This window comes from Peromyscus maniculatus, chromosome X, assembly GCF_049852395.1.
Source record: "Peromyscus maniculatus bairdii isolate BWxNUB_F1_BW_parent chromosome X, HU_Pman_BW_mat_3.1, whole genome shotgun sequence".
NCBI classification, from domain to species: domain Eukaryota; kingdom Metazoa; phylum Chordata; class Mammalia; order Rodentia; family Cricetidae; genus Peromyscus; species Peromyscus maniculatus.
In genome coordinates this window covers 36,526,873-36,549,792 of record NC_134875.1, presented here as the reverse complement: position 1 = coordinate 36,549,792, position 22,920 = coordinate 36,526,873, and the positions used below count along the sequence as shown (strand labels likewise).

General features: G+C 44.3%; 1 protein-coding gene and 1 long non-coding RNA gene across 3 annotated transcripts; one reads left to right on the top strand and one right to left on the bottom strand.

Annotated features, from left to right (window-relative positions):
- Nucleotides 1-8,188: 8,188 nt before the first annotated feature.
- LOC102910231 (uncharacterized) lies at nucleotides 8,189-11,114 on the bottom strand. 2 transcript variants are annotated; one of them, XM_076561452.1, is made up of 4 exons: nucleotides 10,928-11,112; nucleotides 10,300-10,750; nucleotides 9,645-9,690; nucleotides 8,189-8,436 (listed from the first exon to the last, which is right to left on the bottom strand). In XM_076561452.1, exons 1-4 carry the CDS (start codon nucleotides 11,007-11,009, stop codon nucleotides 8,341-8,343), a joined length of 675 nt encoding a protein of 224 aa, XP_076417567.1. In that variant the 5' UTR covers nucleotides 11,010-11,112; the 3' UTR covers nucleotides 8,189-8,340. The 2 variants fall into 2 exon arrangements, with proteins under 2 accessions (XP_076417567.1, XP_076417568.1); XM_076561453.1 differs by having other exon boundaries at nucleotides 8,394-8,436; nucleotides 10,305-10,750; nucleotides 10,928-11,114.
- An 8,957-nt stretch (nucleotides 11,115-20,071) lies between these two features.
- Nucleotides 20,072-22,075, top strand: LOC143270787 (uncharacterized). The gene is made up of 2 exons (XR_013048025.1): nucleotides 20,072-20,619; nucleotides 21,828-22,075. It is a non-coding gene; the product is annotated as an uncharacterized LOC143270787 (long non-coding RNA).
- The last annotated feature ends 845 nt before the right edge of the window (nucleotides 22,076-22,920 follow it).

Below are 22,920 nucleotides of genomic sequence, written 5' to 3'. Positions count from 1 at the left end.
AAAGCTTATGTGCACCAGTCCAGCCAATGTGATTTCTCCCTGTCTCCACAGAAAACCAGATGCTTCTGATGAATGCTGTCCACTTCCTGAATGTCTCATATTGGCCTTTGATTTGCATTCCAGCCTTCAGGGGTCCTAACAAGAACATCCTAATCTCAGCTGAGAAGCAGTTACAGAAGAGTGTTCCTCACCCTTTATCCACAACCAAAGGCTGGAATACTGGTCTAAAGGAAACTGGTTTCCCTCTACCAAAAAGCTTTAGAAATAACAGGTATCCTTCACAGAGTCTGATAGTTGACTCATGAAACTACTCAAGGGGGGAATGTAATGGTTTTCATTACATTGAAAGTTTAGACTTACTATGCTTGAGAGACCCAAAACAAAAATGCCTCCAACAGGCAAGCCCCTAGCTTGTACAAGCTGTGCCCTAGCAGCTCCTTCTTCCCCCGTTTGTCCAAGACATTGAAGACTGTTCTTAAATTGACTGATCCTGTAAAATCTGCTGTTTTAGCAAGACAATAGCTCATAGGACTAACTACTGTTTCTGTTTTTGTAATCCAACTTGCTTACTCTGCTCAATGACTGGGACAACTGCAAGACATATATGTTAAAATTAGACCATGCTTATGTGTAGACAGAATACTTGTAATCTTGTGGTTTTGACTTTATAAGCCTTGGATTAATATGCTCAGGGGCTGCAACTTGGGAGGGATCTCAGTTGCAATCTTGGTGTCATGAGCCTCTGGCACAAGTTCTTATTTAATACAGCCTGTGCTAATTTAAACTTATTTGTGCTCACAGTGAATCTCTGAGTGACCCCTGACACACAACATTTTGTTCTATTCTAACATGTTAGTTTTTGTTTTAAGTATGTGTGTGTGTGTGTGTGTGTGTGTGTGTGTGTGTGTGTGTGTGTATTTATTCATTTATTTTGAGATTTTCAAGACAGGGTTTTATTGTGTAGCCCTGGCTGTCTTGGAACTCACACTGTACACCAGGCTGGCCTTGAACTCACAGAGATCTGCCTGCCTCTGCCTCCCAAAGACTGGGCTAAAGGCATGTACCATAACAGCTTGGCTATAGCTATTTTATTATTATTCCTTAGAAGCCTCTATGTTTTCACACACACACACACACACACACACACACACACACACACACACACACGTGGTGGCATCATCTTCAGCCTATAGGCTTAGTGTATCTGACAGACTCATTTGTGAAGTAGGATGTACACAAGGTCAACAGTTCAATCTCACATTGGGTGAGAGCAGTCCATGTACCAGAAACACCTGAATTCCACTAGTGTCCTGTCATGATTTAGGATTTTAATTACTGGAAATTGTTGACAGTTTTTTATAGTATTTTGTTCTGCCTTCTCATTGGTTGTAAACCCAAACACGTGACTGCCTCATCACTGTCTGTATGGACAGCCCCCCAGGTCTTAAAGGCATATGTCTCCAATGCTGCCTGTATCCCTGAACACACAGAGATCTATAGGATTAAAGGCGTGTTCCACCACTGCCACACGCTTGCTATGGCTCTAATAGCTCTGACCCCCGGGTAACTTTATTTATTAACATACAATCAAAATACTATAAAAAGACGGACAGACAGGCTATAGCTCTCTTTCGGGAAGCTGGGACACCACAGGAGGAAGGGTGAGATTTTAACTCTGAGCTCTGACCTCTCGGCTTTCTCTTTAATAAAATAAATAAATAAATAAATAAATAAAATTTAAAAAAAGTCTGCATGGAACCATGACCACACCTAGCAGCAACTTTGAAATCTTCAAAAGTACTATGGTAAAGCCATTAAGCTGATTAACACCTCGGAAAGATCTGCTTTGGACTACAAACTGCTTAGGACAATTTTGAGATGGCTAGCTGAGATGATCCAGCCTGACAGACTACTTGAACAAGGACTTGAAACAAGCCCTGAACTTTCCTTTTATGCAGAGACTGGACAAATGATACAGGACTTGACAATTAACTCAAAATTTTCTTTTCAGGATTCCCTAAAGATATCTTCACCCCTAGAAAGCAAAAAGAAAAAGAGAATAAGATATGAGATAGATCATTGAATCTACTCTGAGAAAAAAGATAAAGAAATAATAGGATAAATAGGTATATCATTGAATCTACACTGAAGAAAAAGGGGAAGATATAAAAATGACAAAAGGTAGACTACTGAATGTATTATGAAAAGAAAAAAGAGAGAATATGGATATAATAAAATTAAAAAGGGAGATTATGGAATCTACTTTTAAAAAGGAACTACTTGTTTTAAATAAGATAAGTAATAAAAATTTTTTGGTCTGAGTTTATCATGTTACTGGACTGGACATTGTTAATATATATAATGGAGTTTTTATCTGAATCTGTCAAATGTTAATGGACTAGACATCATTAATGTAATTTCGGCTGTATATATTGTATATACTTATTGGATAGTTTTTCTTGTATTAGTTATAAGTTTTCTTTAATTATAGACAAAAAGAGAGGAAATGTGGTATTGTGTTCCCCAAAATATTGTGTACCTTAATAAACCTATCTGGGGTCAGAGAACAGAAAAGCCACTAGTTAGGCAGTGATAGCACATGCCTTTAATCCTTGCATTCCAGAGACAGAAATCCATGTGGATCTCTGTGAGTTCAAGGCCACATTGGAAAGAGCCAGGCATGGTGACTCACTCCTTTAATCCCAGGAAGTAAGGCTTTAATCCTAGGGAGTGATGGTAGAAAGCAGAAATGTATATAAGGCGTGAGGACCAGAAACTAGTAGCATTTTGACTGGTTCAGCATTTGGCTGGTTAAGCATTCAGGCTTTTAAGCAGCAGTTCAGGTGAGAGCCATTGGGATGAGGACACAGAAGCTTCCAGTCTGAAGAAACAGGACCAGCTAAGGAATTGGCAAGGTGAGATAGCTGTGGCTTGTTCTGTCTCTCTGATCTACCAGCATTGACCCCAATAACTGGCCTCGGATTTGATTTTATTAATAAGAACTTTGAAGATTCATGCAACACTCTTTATATTTTCTCACTAGTTTTGGTTGGAAGTCTCTTTCATTAGATATTGGAACAGTGTCACCTGCCTGTTTCCTAGGCCCATTTACTTGGATCTTTTTCCATTTTTTCACCCTAGGGTGACATCTGTGATATCTGTTTCTTGGAGGCAGCAAGTAGATGTTTCCTGTCATTTGAATCAATCTTCTAGTCTGTGCTCTTTTTTCCAAAGATTTATTTTTATTTTCAATTGTGTGTACCCATGTCTATATGTAGGTCTGTGTGTATGATTGCAGGTGTTCAAAGAGCCCAGTGGTGTGGGAGCCCCTGTAGTTTGGTTGTGGAATTGAGACCATTAGTACTCAGTTATTGTTGAATAGTGGGTGTTAATTCCTGCCATTTGATGATTTTGTAGGGTTTTTTTTTTTTCTTTTCCCCTCTTGCTTTACCATTATCGTAGTGTGGTTTATTCTTTGCTGTGGATTTGTGGAGGAATTTGTTTTTCTCTTCATTCCAAAAGTTTCCTGTAAGCATTTTCTATGGAGCTAGCTTAGTGCTCATGCAACAGACAGTATTGCTAGCTATAGTCGTCTGGGTTGGCAATTGAGTCAGAATTGAAATTCATCTGCCCGGGCCTCCAGCCTGTAAAGTTGCAGCTGAATAATCGGCTGCCATTCTGCCAGTCTGCCCTATGGGACATGGTAAGTCTGGCTGCTGCTGAGATGCTGTCTTTGTTCTGTGTCTTTAGTGTTCTAATTGTGAGGAGGGCCAATTCTTCCCTGGTCTGTCTCTTGGTGTTCTAAGCACTTCACATCTGGATTGACCTTGCTTTTTCCAGCCCTGAGAAGTTTTCTGTTATGAGTTTTTTAAAAAAAAAACATATTTTGCACTTTTACAACTTGATTCTTCTCCTTCTATGCTGTTGTCATGGATCTCTCAGGGTGTTGAGTGTCTTGGATTCCCACTGATGCATTCTTTGTCTTGTTTTGATTGTTCCAGCAACTTAACTGTATGTAATTTCTCAACCATGTTTACATTTTCCCAGAAAGCTATTTGTGATTAACTTTATTCTGTATGTCTTTTCCTTCTTTTTCTTTGCTTCTGATTCTTAACTATTTATGGCTGATTTAAGTTTGTGTTTTCCCTCCGTTTTAGAATGGAAGCAGCATGATATAACACACTTTTTATTAATAGTGAGCTGGTTCATTCATGTAGATTTCCTGGCCTTCCCTCCAGTGCCAGAAATCACACCCAGGCCCTTGTGTGTGCTGGGCAAAGGCTCTCCCACTGGAACCCAGCCTCAGACTCAGCCTATGGATTCTGAAACCTAGTGAGGTACTGAGTGTCCTGTGTGGATAATGTAGCCTGGGAGGGATTCTGATTATTATCTTTATTTTTCCTTCTCTATAGTATTTGGAATTGGACCCAGGCGCTCAAGTTTATATAACATTTAGTTTTTTACCTGACCTATATTCCCACACAAGCTTAGGAAATCTGAGTATTTGTGTTTATATGCAGGGATTGTGTTGGGGACTGGGGTGATAATGGCTGAATCATTGAGCTCCAGGAATGACTATGAAGAGAAAGAAAAATGGTTCTTTTAAAAGCATTTTTATTTTTATTTATGTGTCTATGTGTGTTTTTATGAGTGTGTGCCATGTGTGTGCAGGTACGTGCAGAGACAAGAGAGCATGGATTCTGTGGAGCATAGGCAGTTGTGTGCTGGCAGCTGAACTTGCAGCCTTTGGAAGAGCAGCATGTACTCTTAACTGCTCAGCCATCTCTCCAGTTGTTATTTTTTTTATTATTTTTTTTGTTTGTTGTCTTTTTTGAGATGGGGTTTCTCTGTGTAGTTCTGTAGATCTCACTGTAGACCAGGCTGGCCATGAACTCACAGATTTCTGCCTGCATTTGCCTCCCAAGTTATGGGATTAAAGGTGCACACCACCACCTCCGGCCAGTGCTGACTTTTAAATGTATTTCCACTTTTGCATTTATTCTTTTGGTGGAGGACTCTGCAGTGCTTGTATGGGAGTGAGAGGACAGCATGCAGGTGTTCTCTTTCTCTTGGAGCTGGGGCTGGAAGTGCCTTAACCACTGACCCAGCAGTCTCACCAGCCAAGAAGAGTTTCTAAGGTTACAGTATGAAATAATGCTAAGTTTTCAGGTTAGGAAAAGCACCAACAGCATTTAGAAGAGGATGGACTTTCTTTGTTAATTCAGATTTTAGTCTTTGGCTTGTATACTTTCTTTGTCCTGAAAAATATAAGAAGTAGCTATGGTGTTCCTAAAGTGAGGATGAACTTGATGTTTTAAGCTGGGATATATAGACAGCTTGCTTGCTTCAGCAAGAATTTCTGAGCAAGAAGTTCCTGAAGTTCCCAGGGACAGTACACTGAAGAATTGTATTACAGAGTGGTAGCCTGCCTGCGGTCTCTTGCCCGTCCTTTGTTGGTCGTGGAAGAGCTAGGAATTCATCAGTCTTGTAGTCACTAGGATCTTGATGCTCCTCTACCTCAGCTTCTGTGAGCTGGTTCACCCTGACTGTTGGCTGTTGTCCAAATATCCAGAGAGGTTTCAGGAGAGACACTCCCATGTTGGTGGTAACCAACAGCTGTCTATTTGGACTTTTAAGATCCACTCCACAGGAGGGAAATCATCCCTCATCCTAGAAACCTAGACAACATCCCAGGACTAGTGAGGTTATGTATCTTAGAAGAGAATTTACAATTGCCATGATGATAGACTGGAATAATTCAAACCGCATTATTAATCTTATCCTTATATAAGTGTGACTACCACCCCTAATCAGAGAACCCTCTGTTTTCAGCAAATGGAGACCATCAGAGAAGCCACAACTGGACAGGATGCAGAGAACAATGGCTCATGGGGAGCACAGCCCCAGTGCCTACATCTACATCACAGTCCATTCATCTATGACTCAGGAAACGCAGGGGAAGAGGTGAGCTGAAAGATTTTAAGAGCCTCAATACCAGGAGCACAGGATGAGAATCTACAGTCAGCTGAGGCACAGGATGCCATCCACAGGTTCCGTTCATGGAGTATCTGCCCGACAGAGAAGTCTAAAGGCACTGGATGTGGCAGCCAGGTGCTGGAGTAGGTCAGCAGATAACATTCTGTATCTGGAAGATTGGTGGCAATGGCACAAATGGAACTCAAGAAAGACATCTGTTGCTGGAACATCCAATGTGGAGCCTCAGGACCCTTCCTCATGATGCCTCCATGGCCCCAGTGAACTCATCTCTCTCTCTCTCTCTCTCTCTCTCTCTCTCTCTCTCTCTCTCTCTCTCCCTCTCCCTCTCCCTCTCCCTCTCCCTCTCCCTCTCCCTCTCCCTCTCCCTCTCCCTCTCCCTCTCCCTCTCCCTCTCCCTCTCCCTCTCTCTCTCTCTCTCTCTCTCTCTCTCTCTCTCTCTCTCTCTCTCTCTGTCTTTCTCTAAGTGGGGTTCCCCATGAGCCCTTGGGGATTGTCCTAAGATAAAGCTGATTGCAAATATCATCCAGAAGTCAATTAAGAGCAGAAGCCGTGGTGGTAGTGGCAGCTGCAGCAGTTTGTGTGTGTGGAGGACTGGGGGGGGTCAGGAAGGATGAGTGGGCCACACTGGTGTAGGAACTCTTCTTCCTACAGAGAAACAGTGGAAGCCAGAAGCAGCCAGGAACTCAGGCTCCCTGGCGACCATCTGAGACCACTGGAAACCACTGCTTTCACTCCACCCTTACAAGACAGAGAACAGTTTTCAGACTATTCTAAAGCCCCATGGGACTGTAGAATAAGCACTGAGCTCAATGCAGCCTACACAGCCTGGGGCCAGGGCCTGTGCTCAGATTCATTCCCCCTTCTAGAGTCCCTTCCTGCTCTTCCTGACCAAAGACAAATTGGGGATCCAAGGCTGCCTGGCCTGTCAGCTTGCATATCACCTTGTACATCATATCTCCTGGAGAGCTCAGGGAGGATTTTCTTTGCAGTAGATGATGCTTATTACAGAGACACACTGTTGGTCCATGTGCACCAGCACACAAGAGAAGGTGAAACACTCAGGTCTAATGTCATATCCCTTGCTCTCCATCATAGGGACCATGAGGATGACTGGTGGAAGATTCTTAAAGCCAGGGGAACTGGTTATCCGTACTGAAATAATATTTCCTAGACCTGAAATGGGGAGACCTCAGGTTCAGTGCCTTAGATGCTGCCCTATTGAAATTCTACTACAGCAAGGGCTTGAAATCATCTTTCTGGGAGACATCATAGAGACTCAAAAGCAAAGTGGCAGGAGGCAAGGTCCCTGGCACACTCACATTCTCAGAAATTGAAAATAGACTATGGATTGCAATGGCAGGAGAGCACGGTATTGGGACAACACCTTGCAGTAAATTTGAGGCTGTACACCTAGGTCACAGCTCTCCATCTCAATAAGATGGACTTTTTTTATTTGGATCTTCAGTTTCACATATGCAAAGAAGAAGTCCAACTTTTCTATGCACTGACTGACTGTTCCAGAACAATGCTAGAGGCTCAATCTTGCTTACAAATTAGAGCTGCTATGAAGCAAAGGTCCCCTAAATCTTGATTACTGAGGGTTCTCCAAGGCAGATGACAAAATGCAGGGATAAGACACATTAGTCAAGATCTCTGAGTAGGCAATGATGAGACCATATGCTTCCTGACCTGGAATGGAAGAACTGAGGCAGAAACCCCCTTGTGGCCTGGATGGATGGATTCTCCTCTCCCCCTCACGCATCAGGACTCTGGCCAGTGTGGCTCCTAGTGCCCTAGACATCCACAGAGAGGGTGCAAACTACACATCATGTACCCCTTCCTCCCACTGTCAAAGTTTCCTCCTGGATCTAGGGTGGGACTTACTGGATGTGGGTGTGAACAGCCATGACTAGAAACACAATGTCCAGTGCTGGGGACTTGCCCTAACTGACATTATCAATAATTGTTCCACAGAGTTGGAGTGATTGGACAAGGCCATGATGAGGGGACAGAACAAAGTGGGGTCAGCATGAAGCAGCATAGCACCTGGAAATCTTCCTCACTCAGCAAGGCACAGTGACCACAGCTTGCCAGTGTCTCCTCCCACCATCAATTCTATTTCTGGAATAGACTACTATGGTTCAAATACTTATACCCATATTTTAGTAACCTGAAAACAATGGAACCAACATACTAAGAATACACCTCTTTATTGCTGATATTATTACAGGGAAGGAAAGGATGTCATGGCCAGCATGGGTGGCCAAGACACTGGGGGCAGGAGCAGGTTCCAGGTCATCTGGCTCACAACAGAGTTGGCACTCATGTGCTGCTCCAACATCTTCAGAGATCGTTGTTCTGAGGACCAGGTTGTGCATCAATCAACACTACCATTCTATTGTTTCTCCTGAAAATGGCTCTCCTGGTCCTAAACCAATCCTACAAGCAGAAGAAGGGGTTGCTTTAGTACACTGAACTGTATCACCACTGAAGAACATATGCTGTAACCATGTATACTTGCTCAATATTACTAACATTTTAGAACATATATGGATTCCATCCCTGGGCCAATGTGTGCTAGGTATGTGCTCCAGGCCTGATCCATTCCCCTAGCAAAATACCATATTTATGATTGCCCAGAAACTGTTTATCGGTCTAATCCTAAGAAAGATTGAAGACTTACCTCAAGTGTGTACTGATTGTTCAGAATGTTGGAAGCAACAAATTTCATTCTCATTGAAACAGTCAAAACACTCCCATTAAGCCCCTGAGGACATGTACCACCACACCCAGGCATTTAGCTATGGGACAGACCCAGATATTGCCTCTTCTCTCCATCAATTGATATTTTTAATGCTTTCTTTCAGTAAATGATGCAGATGTAGTTCGTTGGTGGTTCCTGGTCATTGATACATGTTGAAAAGTATCAAAAAGAGTTCTCTTGGAACCCAGGAGAACTATCTCAAGGCCCAAAGCTGTCTGTGAAAGGATCCATGGTGATAGCCGTTTATGAGTATACAGAATGCATATTTTATGAGACAAAGGACACTTCTTCCTGCTCTATGCTTCCTCCCTAGCCTCCAAGCATACTATCTATAGTCCTTTTACCTTGTGGGCATGTGGTCTGGAAAAGTCAGGGCTGATTGTAATGGTGAGCACAGTTCACATAGGTAACCAACAAAAGACAGGTAAAAGGTCTATGGGACGTTTGAACTTCCTGGTCCCAGTATTGATTGAGAACTAAGCCAGGCATGTGACATTTACAGACTAGAACAAAAGAAGTCTGAGAAAAGGTTTTCTTAGACATGCAGAGTGAAGGAGTTGAAGGTGGGCAATAACATGGTCTCTTCACTTAAGTGAGGCTTGCGAGTTGCACAGCCTTCAGAAGGTCATGGAGAACACACTATCTTCACTGAGGGTTAGACAAAGCACATTGGCATCTTAGGTTTTAGGTGTCCAGGTTTGCATTTCCTGACAGAGGAAATGGAAGTCTTTCGTCATCTTGAGCCTAGCCTGGGTGTGGACTTGTCTGGCGTCCTTGGGATACAACTTCAAAGTCCCAATTTGCTGCTAGACCTCTCTTTTAGACAGCAATATCACAAGATGTGGAGCCCTTCCAAAACACTATTTTTTTTAAAAACACTGACCTGCACATCTGCTTCCGGCACACCCATAGATATTGCAAGTTCCTTCCTGAAGTGAAAAGATTACAACATTTAAGCCTTGTGGTGGAAATAAACTGTATAAGAACATGTCCTGTCTGCTTTTAAATGGTTGTGTCCACACTTATCTGTGTGCACACGTACACATACACACACACAGAAACACACACATACACTATTCCTCACAGCTACTTTGCAACTTACTTTACTAACAGGTTTCTTTCAGGGACCAAAATTAAGGGTAATCCCCCAAACACAGGTATGTCTTCCATGTACTTAACATGTAAAGCTTCATTAAGCGAACCTCCACAAAAAAAAGTGTTAGCCAGATTTCAATCTGAGGTGGAATCCCTCCTGCATTTTCCCAGCTATACCTCAGGCTTCTAACTGATATGTACAGGGACTTATTTAGAACAAGCATTGTCTAAATTTCCCACTAACGTGCCACTTAAACAGGCAACAAAACACAATCTTTCCAGTTAGACTAGGGCACATCCCCTTACTCTAGAAGCCAATTTCTACTGGATGGTCCAGACATGGTGGCTTTGTTTCTTGAGGAAATCACGGGTTCAGGGAGCACCAAAGGACAGCCTGGGTGCACTGCCTGAAAGCCAGGTGCCTTGCAGGGCGTTCCGTTTACCTTACTTGAAAGCTGGGGAAGCGAGTCTCTTCAAAAAGACGCTCCAGTTCCTGCAGCTGAGACTGGGTGAATCTGGTGCGTCTCTGGAAAGGCAGCCTGTCCCCAGCCTGGAGACTCTTGGTGCCCTCAGGCATTGCCGCCTCTTGCTGAGGCTGCTTTTGAACACTGCTGCCATGGCCACCTTCTGCCTGGATCCCCTTGTCCATGGGGCCAGAACTACCATCGCCAGCATGTGCTCCTTCCATTTCTTCTTCTTTGTTTTCTTCCTCGACCATTCCTGTGGATTCTTGAGCAAGATCGGACTCAGCAAGCTCTTCTTGAACAGGCTTGCTTGGGGGAAGTTCGCTCAGAGCAAGTTCGCCCTGATCAAGCTCACCCTGCGCAAGCTCGCTCTGTACAAGCCCTTTCTTGCCTCCTTCCTCTCCAGCCTTCAGGACCACTGCATTCTCATCTGCAAGAGAGAAAAACACAAAGATAAGGATCTGAGCATCGTGGCCTGTGGATCATTGGAAAGCCTAGAGAAGGGCTACTGGCAGATTTGGGGTAATCGAAGTTCCTGGCCATTGGCCTTTCCACCAAATTTACTTCCCGGATTTCGCCCAAGTCCAGTGAGAACAATTTTACTGACCACACTGTTGTTCCTGGTCCTCATTAGCTCCTAGACACAGCATCCTCCTGAATCTGTGGCAGCAGCCCTTGCGAGTCTCCATGCCAGGAATCTTTCAATCAGTCCCTAGTTCTGAAGTTTTAAAGCCACGTCCTCACTGTCTGGAGCCAGAGGTACAGCTCTGACTCTTGACCTGGAAGGCTTGTCTTCTGGACACTCAACGTAATTACAATGTGTCCAATCACACCTGCTGGACTGCACAGACTCAGTGGCTGTGGGCTTGTCCTCTGAGGTATTTAGCCAGAAGCACTTTAGGGCTGCAAAGGGCATGGAGTTCTTTAAAAAAAAAAAAGGCAGTGAGTGTGTTTGAAGTGGGAGTGAGGAACCTGTGGCTCTGGGTTGCTCCTTAGCTGACACCTCTAGTTTTGGGTAAGGATGGACTGTTTAATTTTAGTCACAGTGAATAACACAAAGACTATCTCAAACTCAGCAGGCCCTTGAGACCAACTAAGACATTTTATTAAATTATGCAAATGTCCATCAAACAAAATGCCCCAATCTTGGATGTGCTGTCTTGAAGAGCTCTGTGTGATGGCAAATATGTGGGTAGGCCAGGGCAAGATCCTCCTGAGAGACTGTGCTCCCAAAAGGGCTGAATTCCACTGGTATTCACAAGCTCATTCTCATGGAGACATTTCTCTACCTGGCTGTGCTTGAACAAGGGTCTAGGGTGATTCAGATACCTGAGGCCATCAAAGATCGACCCTGGGTACTGGCTCCAAACCTGTCTCACAGCTATGAAGGTGAAAGACAGGAGGAGTAAGCAATTCTGGATTCAGCTCTACAAAGAATCATTGCAGAAAGGGGCAGAACTGAGGAAAAGTTAGAGAGACTCCCCAGAGTAGGTGACATTCCCAAAATTTAAAAGAGCCACTGAGCTCTGTCATTTCGTGGTTTTTGTTTTTCATAGGATCATGGCAGAGTCTGGACAATGGCTGAGGTAATTGTTAGGAGATGGTTAGTTCTCTGGGATAGCATAGGCTGAGACTCTGGAGGGCCCACGGTCCACATGGTCTAGCCCACACCAAGGAGATGATCATGCTCTGGTCACCTATTTCCCATCTAGTCAGGGGTGGCTCAACCCCCTCCCACCACAGGCCCCTTTGTCCATAACTGACCAGGGCTTTGGGAGTTGTGAGGCTTGACTTTCTTGTCTCCATTAGACACTGGGTGCTCTTGCGTCCTGTGATATTTCAGCTGTCCCACGTGGTTTTATTTATCCCCAGCTCTCTTTCTTCTCAGTCACCAAGAAGCAGCTGCAACTGTCCTTCCTCCTCTCCTTATCTCCTGTGTGGTTATGAAAGGCTTCCCTGAAACACTGAAATGGGAGGCTCTCTTAGACACAGACTTTACTCCCTCTCACAATTAGCTGCTGGAGAAGCCAGGCTATATAAGGAGACAATAGTGCCATGTCTGCTTTCCTGAAGGACTTGGTGGCCTGGTTGGACTGCCCACACTAGCTGGGAGCCCTGTCTTTATCAGTGTGAGACAGCTTGACTGTCCTACTGATCGCAGAAACTCTTTGTGTCTCATCTTCAGTGTTCCTGGCTTGGCTGTTTCAAACCAACCCTCCTTTTAGCCCTAGCATCCCTGCAACATATGTGAGCAACTTAGAAATTTGAACACAAGTGCTTTTTCCTCACTAAGGACAGAGACCTAGCTCCTGCATTCATACCAACCCCAGATTCTGAGATAAATTTTCCAAGATGCTGTTCACAGGGTTGGTTTGAAGCAGGTAAGCAATCATGCATTCAGGGTGCTTCAGAAACTGTTCATTTCCTCCCTTTTCTACAGAGCTCACAGGACACTAGGTGTATTCTTTTATTTCTGGCAGTTTGCTCCCAGGACTTAGCAAAGAGTGATGCAAAGGGATATTCCTCTCTGATGGGTGACTCAGCACACTAAAAGATGGATGCTTGATGTGTAACCCAGAGGAGCTGTGGGGTGCACTATGGGAGTAGCTAACACAGGTAAACACCAAGGCCTGCAATGTTCCAATCTGTTGTCTATGTGAGTCTGGAAACCAGCACCTGTCTCTGCCTTTTTCTTTGATCCTCTTGACTCTGCTGTCCCCATCTTGGACCTGGGGAAGGGACTCCACTCTGCTAACTCCTTAGGATGTCTGTGTTCACCCGCAGCTATCTAGTAGCCCAATCCTACATATCCCTGCAATGACACGAAACCTGTACCCATAAGCAGCTTTGCTGTCGAAAGCAGTGATTCATGAACCCAATTACTGCTTTGTGTGATTTTCTTATAAGTTATCTTCTGTGAGTGACTCTCCAGGATTGAAATACTTTAATGATATCTTGTGGCTCCTTCATGTTTAGTTACATGCTTAATTCTTTAGGTCAGTAATTCTCAACCTTCCCAATGCTGTGGCCCTTTAATATAGTTGCCCATGCTGTGGTGACCCCAATCATTTTCCTTGTTGTTTCCTAATTGTGATTTTGCTACTATTATGAGTCATAATATAATATGTTTGTTTTCCAGTGGTCTTAGTAAATGTCTGCAGTCCCCAAAGTAAAGGGGGCTGCAACCCACAAGTTGAGAACCACTGCTTTAGGTAAGGCTTGTGATTGTGGAGTTTCTACACAATTTTCCCATGGGACTCTGCTCATCATAGTTATTAGATGGGAAACCTACCTGTACACAGATTTTCCTGAGGGATTTCTTGGTCAGCATGAACACGTCCACACACAGGTGCATTCACAGTCACAACAGTCACATGCAGAAACGTCTATAGCCAAAGCCCTCTCATCCCATTGTTCCATCCCCTAGAGAGAAGCTAATCTGCAGAATGTAAGAGTAGTTTTAGAAATATGGAAAGCAAAAAAGGAAAGTGGTCCAAAATGTTTCATAAACCTAGTGACTGCCAGAAAAGGAAACACAAATGAATTCTAAGTCTGTTTTTTACGTGCACAATTAAAAAAAAACCAACCCTGGATCACTGCTTAACTAAAACCCAACACAATATTAAGTATACCTTAAGAATGATAAGATAATCAAATTAGCAATTTTAGAAGCAATTTATCAGCTCTAAAAAGAAAAATAATTGTGGGATCAGTATCTATACCTGGTGACTGTGCGCCATTTTGGAGCTCATTACCTATGGTGGGACACCTTGCACAGCCTTGGTACACGGGGGAGGGTCTTGGTCCTTCCTCAACTGAATTTACCAGGCTCTGCTGATTCCCCATGGGAGCCTTACCTTTTTGGAGGTGGGGATAGGGAGGTAGGTTGGGGGAAATGCTGGCTGAAGCGTTAGGAGAGATGAGACTGGGATCTGTGGTTGGTGTGTAAAATGAATGAAAATTTCTTAAAGAACAAAAGAAGAAACACAATTGACAGAATGAATTCTTTGATGAGCATTTATCTGCGTATGACATCACATACAGAAAGAATAATAAATGGGGAAGCTTTCCTAGATTTGAGTCATCTTCCACACACCCGTCTTCAGCATTGTTAGGGACACCTGAAAATCGGTGAGCCAGCTGTGCCCAGGTTGGCTCTCCCAGGAGGCCTTTGTGGCTCAGAAGACAGGATACATAGACCCCTGCACTGCCCACTTAGTCACAGCTCACTATGTCCTTTCTCTGCTCAGCACTCCATGGCCTGAGCTTTCAAGCCATCAAGTGATAATCATGTCTTTGTCAGGAAAGTCAGAGGCTGCCACTTAGCTCATCTGAACCGGAGATGCTTGCCCTCCCTCCCTCCTTCTCTCTCTCTGCCTCTCTCTGTCTGTCTCTCTGTCTCTGTCTCTGTCTCTGTCTCTGTCTCTGTCTCTGTCTCTCTCTCTCTCTCTCTCTCTCTCTGATTCTCCCCTATCTCCCTCTCTTTTTAGTGTGTATACTGGTGTCTTGTGTAGAAATAATGAAGAGTGAGCCCCTCTCTGAACCAGGAAAGGATTGGACAGCTCAGGTGTCATACTTTCAGTCTTTCAACCAGCCACATGACTTTGGAGTGTTCTTACTTAACCCCTCTGGTATGCTGTATCCCAGCAACAAGTCCTGGAGCATTCTTGCTTTATCCAGGCCGTAGGTCCTATCCCTGGTTACAGGATTCACTCTACAAGGACTCAGTAAGGACTCTTCCTGCTCTTTGTTAGAGACACATGATCGAGAGAGACAAGGGTTGATTTAGAGGGAGGCCATGACTGGGAGCTGTGTGGGAAGACATCTAGAAGGATAGTATCCTAATGAAGGAGAGGGTGGGGTAGCTGAAATGAAGTCCAGGGAAGGGTAGCTCTGATAGAGATGGTAGAGGTATGGCCAGTAGATGGTCTGGAGACAAGATGGGCTACTTTTCCAGTGGAAAGGTGTCAAGGTTGGGGAGAAAGATGCACCAATTATGAGCCTTGACTGGCAGTGGTAGCACATGCCTTTAATCCCAGCACTTGAGAAGAAGAGCGAGGCAGATCTCTCTGAGTTTGAGGCCATCCTGATCTACAGAGTGAGATCCAGGACAGGCTCCAAAACTACACAATGAAACCCTGTAGGGAAAAACCAAACAATAATTATGAGCTCCAAGAAGAAGGTTGGAGCTGGGGATCTTCAGCAGTGCCCAGGAGAGAGGCCACTGAGAAGTCAGAAGACTGTGAAGCAGGAAGAGAGATGATGTGAGCATGACTGACTGTGCATCAGTACAGAAGTGAGGCAGGCTGAGGACAGTGGTGGGGATTTCTCATGTAAGTCAGCCTGGCCAACCAGGGTCCACTGTACACAAGGAAACCTGGGCCCTTGTAAAATCTCCAGGACTCTAAATGTGCCTTTGTGGGGCTCAAAGACCAGTAAAAATGGTTCTGCTGTGTAGATAGCTTACCACATAAACTCCCCTGGTGCTCTCTGAGAGGGGCCTGTTCTTCCTGGACTCAAGCTTAGGCTGGCATAACAAGCTCTCAGATATCCCCTGGTGGGGAGGTAAGAACATTCAACTTCTTCAGTGACACCCATGGAGAGTGAAGAACACTTACTAGTAGAAATTGTTTATAATGACTTAGTGTGTGTTGATTTGGCTGTGATACTTACTGCAGAATTATGTGTAAACAAAAAGCTGGGAAGGGCCTTGATATCATTCATTGGAGAATTTACTCCGTAGCCAAAATTCTGACCTGAGGATAGATGATTTTACAGACCATGAACATCATGCTCTCACAAGTGCAGTCAGGGTGATCTTTCCAAAACACCAACCTGACTCTGCTGCTTCTCTGCTCAGACACTGCCCACACCTGACCTATGCCCTTCTGACTTTGCCAGAGCCCAACATTGTCCTTCTCTGACCTCATGTTCCATTTGAAGTTGTCACCATCAGTGTTCCTTGGTCCACCTTTGTGCCTTCTGTTTTTATTTCTGGCATGTCCTACTTTCTAATTTAACTCCAAAGCCCTGTCCTGTGCATATTTCCTTCCCTTCACGCCTGTGTGAAAGGGTCTATACTGCCACTAGTACCTCCTATTACTGAGTTGGCATCCCTGAACGCCTCTGGGGATTGGCCTGTCTTGTGCTGGAGGTGTTCCTGTGGGCCTTGACTGTCTGGTCAACATTAGCCACTGGGTGGTCCTGAGTCCTTTTTCATTTCAGCTGTTCCAAGGTGCTTTTAATTATTCTCAGCTCTCTTTCTTCTCAGTCACCAAGAAGCAGCTGCAACTGTCCTTCCTCTTCTCCTTATCTCCTGGGTCGTTGTGAAAGGCTTCCCTGAAACACTGAAATGGGAGGCTTTCTTAGACACAGACATTACTCACACTCACAATTAGCTGCTGGAGAAGCCAGACTATATTAGCAGGCAATTGTGCCATGTCTGCTTTCCTGAAGGACTTGGTGGCCTGGTTGGACTGCCCACACTAGCTGGGAGCCCTGTCTTTATCATTGTGAGACAGCTTGACTGTCCTACTGATCGCAGAAACTCTTTGTGTCTCATCTTCAGTGTTCCTGGCTTGGCTGTTTCAAACCAACCCTCCTTTTAGCCCTCCCATCCCTGTAACATATGCGAGCAACTTAGAAATTTGAACGTGAGTGCTTTTTCCTCACTAAGGACAGAGACCTAGCTCTTGCATCCATACCAACCCCAGATTCTGAGATAAATTTCCCATATACTGTTCCCAGGGTTGGTTTGAAGCAGGTAAGCAATCATGCATTCAGGGTGCCCCAGAGACTGTTCATTTCCTCCCCTTTCTACAGAGCTCACAGGACACTCAATGTATTCTTTTATTTCTGGGAGTTTACTCACAGAGCTTAGCAGAGAGTGATGCAGAGGGATATCCCTCTGATGAGTGACTCAGCACTCTAAAAGATGGATGCTTGCTGTGTAACCCAGAGGAGCTGTGGGGTGCACTATGGGAGTAGCTAACACAGGTAAACACAAAGGCCTGCAATGTTCCAATCTGTTATCTATGTGAGTCTGGAAACCAGCACCCATCTCTGCCTTTACCCTTGACCATCTTGACTCTGCTGTCCCCATCTTGGACCTGGGGAAGGGACTCCACTCTGCCGACTCCTTAGGATGTCTACTGCTTGCCTGCTGATATCTAGTAGCCCAATCCTACATATCCAGGCAGTGACAGGAAACCTCTACCCATAAGCAGCTTTTTCTGTGGAACAGCAGTGATTCATGAGCCCAATTACTGCTCTGTGTGATTTTCTTATAAGTTATCTTCTGTGAGCGACTCTTCAGGATTGAAATGCATTAATGAAATCTTGTTGCGCATTCTTGTTTATTTACATGCTCAATGCTTTAGGTCAGTAATTCTCAACATTCCTAATGCTGTGGCCATTTAATATAGTTGCCCATGCTGTGGTGACCACAACCATTTTTATTGTTGCTTCCTAATTGTGATTTTGCTACTGTTATGAGTCATAATATAATATCATTGTTTTCTAATGGTCTTAGTAAAGGTCTGTAGTCCCCAAAATTAAAAGAGCCTGCAACTCCCAAGTAGAGAGCCACTGCTTTAGGTGGAGTTTCTACACCATTTTGCCATGGAACTCTGCTCATCATAGTTATTAGATGGGAAACCTACCTGTACACAGATTTTCCTGAGGGATTTCTTTGTCAGCATGCACATGTCCACACACAGGTGCATTCACAGTCACAACATTCACATGCAGAAACATCTGTAGCCAAACCCCTCCCATCCCATTGGTCCATCCCCTAGAGAGTGTCTAATCTGCAGAACGTAAGATTAGTTGTAGAAATATGGAAAGCATAAAAGGAAAGTGGTCCAAAACTTTTCATAAAGTAGTTACTGCCAGGAAAGGAAACACAAATGAATTCTAAGTCTATTTTATTGATGAGCACAATTAAAAAAAAAAACCCTGGATCACTGCTTATCTGAAATCCAAGACAATATTAAGTTTACCTAGAAGAGTTTTGAGATAATTCAAATGAGCAATTTCAGAAGCAATTTTTCAGCTCTAAAAAGAAACATAATTGTGGGATCAGGATCTATACCTGGTGCCTGTGCGGCTTTTTGGAGCTCATTACCTATGATGCCACACCTTGCACAGCCTTGGTACAGAGGGGAGGGTCTTGGACCTTCCTCAACTGAATGTACCAGGCTCTGCTGACTCCCCATGGGAGCCTTACCTTTTTGGAGATGGGGATAGGGAGGTAGGTCCGGGCGGGAATGCTGGCTGAAGCGTGAGGAGAGATGAGAATGGGATCTGTGGTTGGTGTGTAAAATGAATAAAAAATTTCTTAAAGAAAAAAGATGAACCATAGTAGCTTCTTCCAGGAATGGAATTTATGGCAGGAGGTGACATTGGCAAGCTGTGGTCACTGTGCCTTGCTGTGTGAGGAAGATTTCCAGGTACTATGCTGCTTCATGCTGACCCCACTTTTTTCTGTCCCCTCATCATGGCCTTGTCACCATAGTCCACTACTGTGGAACAATTATTTATAATGTCAGGTTGGTTAAGTCCCCGGTACAGGACACTGTGTTTCTAGTAATGGCTGTTCCCACCCACACTCCAGTAAGTCCCACCCTAGATCCAGGAGGAAACTTTGACAGTGGGAGGAAGGGGTACATGATGTGTGGATTGCACCCTCTTGGTCAACATCCAGGGCACTAGGGGCCACACTGGCCAGAGTCCTGATGCTTGAGAGGGAGAGGAGAATCCATCCATCCAGGCCACAAGGGGGTTTCTGCCTCATTTCTTCCATTCCAGCTCAGGGAGCATATGGTCTCACCATTGCCTACTCAGAGATCTTGACTAATGTGTCTTATCCCTGCATTTTGTCACCTGCCTTGGAGAACTCTCCGTACTCAAGATTTCAGGGACCTTTCCTTCATAGCAGCTCTAATTTGTAAGCAAGATTGAGCCTCTAGCAATGTTCTGAAACAGTCAGTGCATAGAAAAGTTGTACTGCTTCTCTTCATATGCGAAGCTGCAGGTCCAAATAAAAAAGTCCATCTTATTGAGATGGAGAACTGTGACCTAGGTGTACAGCCCCAAACTTACTGCATGGTGTTGTCTCAATACCGTGCTCTCCTGCCCTTGCAATCCATAGTCTATTTTCAGTCTCTGGGAATGTGAGTGCTCCAGGGACCTTACCTCCTGCCAGTACATGCTAGTTTGTTTTTGAGTCCCTATGATGTCTCCCAGAATGATGATTTCAAGCCCTTGCTGTAGTAGAATTTCACTAGGGCAGCATCTATGGCCCTGAACCTGAGGTCTCCCCTTTTCAGGTGTAGCAATTAATAATTCAGTACAAATAACTAGTTCCCCTGGCTTTAAGAATCTTCCACCAGTCATCCTCATGGTCCCTATGCCTGTGAGCAAGGGGTCTAACAGAGATGTCCCATTAGACCTGAGGGCTCCACCTTCTCTTGTGTGCTGGTGCACATGGACCAACTGTGGGTCTCTGTAATAACCATCACCTACTGCAAAGAAAATCCACCCTGAGCTCTCCAGAAGATAGGATGTACATGGTGATGTGCAAGCTGACAGGCCCAGCAGCCTTGGAGCCACAGTTTGTCTTTGGTCAGGAAGAGTATGAAGAGACTCTAGAAGGAAGAATGAATCTGAGACAGGCCCTGGCCCCAGGCTATGTAGACCTCATAGAGCTTAGTTCTTATTCTACAGTCCCAAGAAACAAAGCCACCATGTCTGGACCATCCAGTAGAAATTGGCTTCTAGAGTAAGGGGATGTGCCCTAGTCTAACTGGAAAGATTGTGTTTTGTTGCCTGTTTAAGTGGCACGTTAGTGGGAAATTTAGACAATGCTTGTTCTAAATAAGTCCCTGTACATATCAGTTAGAAGCCTGAGGTATAGCTGGGAAAATGCAGGAGGGATTCCACCTCAGATTGAAATCTGGCTAACACTTTTTTTTGTGGAGGTTCGCTTAATGAAGCTTTACATGTTAAGTACATGGAAGACATACCTGTGTTTGGGGGATTACCCTTAATTTTGGTCCCTGAAAGAAACCTGTTAGTAAAGTAAGTTGCAAAGTAGCTGTGAGGAATAGTGTATGTGTGTGTTTCTGTGTGTGTGTATGTGTACGTGTGCACACAGATAAGTGTGGACACAACCATTTAAAAGCAGACAGGACATGTTCTTATACAGTTTATTTCCACCACAAGGCTTAAATGTTGTAATCTTTTCACTTCAGGAAGGAACTTGCAATATCTATGGGTGTGCCGGAAGCAGATGTGCAGGTCAGTGTTTTTAAAAAAAATAGTGTTTTGGAAGGGCTCCACATCTTGTGATATTGCTGTCTAAAAGAGAGGTCTAGCAGCAAATTGGGACTTTGAAGTTGTATCCCAAGGACGCCAGACAAGTCCACACCCAGGCTAGGCTCAAGATGACGAAAGACTTCCATTTCCTCTGTCAGGAAATGCAAACCTGGACACCTAAAACCTAAGATGCCAATGTGCTTTGTCTAACCCTCAGTGAAGATAGTGTGTTCTCCATGACCTTCTGAAGGCTGTGCAACTCGCAAGCCTCACTTAAGTGAAGAGACCATGTTATTGCCCACCTTCAACTCCTTCACTCTGCATGTCTAAGAAAACCTTTTCTCAGACTTCTTTTGTTCTAGTCTGTAAATGTCACATGCCTGGCTTAGTTCTCAATCAATACTGGGACCAGGAAGTTCAAACGTCCCATAGACCTTTTACCTGTCTTTTGTTGGTTACCTATGTGAACTGTGCTCACCATTACAATCAGCCCTGACTTTTCCAGACCACATGCCCACAAGGTAAAAGGACTATAGATAGTATGCTTGGAGGCTAGGGAGGAAGCATAGAGCAGGAAGAAGTGTCCTTTGTCTCATAAAATATGCATTCTGTATACTCATAAACGGCTATCACCATGGATCCTTTCACAGACAGCTTTGGGCCTTGAGATAGTTCTCCTGGGTTCCAAGAGAACTCTTTTTGATACTTTTCAACATGTATCAATGACCAGGAACCACCAACGAACTACATCTGCATCATTTACTGAAAGAAAGCATTAAAAATATCAATTGATGGAGAGAAGAGGCAATATCTGGGTCTGTCCCATAGCTAAATGCCTGGGTGTGGTGGTACATGTCCTCAGGGGCTTAATGGGAGTGTTTTGACTGTTTCAATGAGAATGAAATTTGTTGCTTCCAACATTCTGAACAATCAGTACACACTTGAGGTAAGTCTTCAATCTTTCTTAGGATTAGACCGATAAACAGTTTCTGGGCAATCATAAATATGGTATTTTGCTAGGGGAATGGATCAGGCCTGGAGCACATACCTAGCACACATTGGCCCAGGGATGGAATCCATATATGTTCTAAAATGTTAGTAATATTGAGCAAGTATACATGGTTACAGCATATGTTCTTCAGTGGTGATACAGTTCAGTGTACTAAAGCAACCCCTTCTTCTGCTTGTAGGATTGGTTTAGGACCAGGAGAGCCATTTTCAGGAGAAACAATAGAATGGTAGTGTTGATTGATGCACAACCTGGTCCTCAGAACAACGATCTCTGAAGATGTTGGAGCAGCACATGAGTGCCAACTCTGTTGTGAGCCAGATGACCTGGAACCTGCTCCTGCCCCCAGTGTCTTGGCCACCCATGCTGGCCATGACATCCTTTCCTTCCCTGTAATAATATCAGCAATAAAGAGGTGTATTCTTAGTATGTTGGTTCCATTGTTTTCAGGTTACTAAAATATGGGTATAAGTATTTGAACCATAGTAGTCTATTCCAGAAATAGAATTGATGGTGGGAGGAGACACTGGCAAGCTGTGGTCACTGTGCCTTGCTGAGTGAGGAAGATTTCCAGGTGCTATGCTGCTTCATGCTGACCCCACTTTGTTCTGTCCCCTCATCATGGCCTTGTCCAATCACTCCAACTCTGTGGAACAATTATTGATAATGTCAGTTAGGGCAAGTCCCCAGCACTGGACATTGTGTTTCTAGTCATGGCTGTTCACACCCACATCCAGTAAGTCCCACCCTAGATCCAGGAGGAAACTTTGACAGTGGGAGGAAGGGGTACATGATGTGTAGTTTGCACCCTCTCTGTGGATGTCTAGGGCACTAGGAGCCACACTGGCCAGAGTCCTGATGCGTGAGGGGGAGAGGAGAATCCATCCATCCAGGCCACAAGGGGGTTTCTGCCTCAGTTCTTCCATTCCAGGTCAGGAAGCATATGGTCTCATCATTGCCTACTCAGAGATCTTGACTAATGTGTCTTATCCCTGCATTTTGTCATCTGCCTTGGAGAACCCTCAGTAATCAAGATTTAGGGGACCTTTGCTTCATAGCAGCTCTAATTTGTAAGCAAGATTGAGCCTCTAGCATTGTTCTGGAACAGTCAGTCAGTGCATAGAAAAGTTGGACTTCTTCTTTGCATATGTGAAACTGAAGATCCAAATAAAAAAAGTCCATCTTATTGAGATGGAGAGCTGTGACCTAGGTGTACAGCCTCAAATTTACTGCAAGGTGTTGTCCCAATACCGTGCTCTCCTGCCATTGCAATC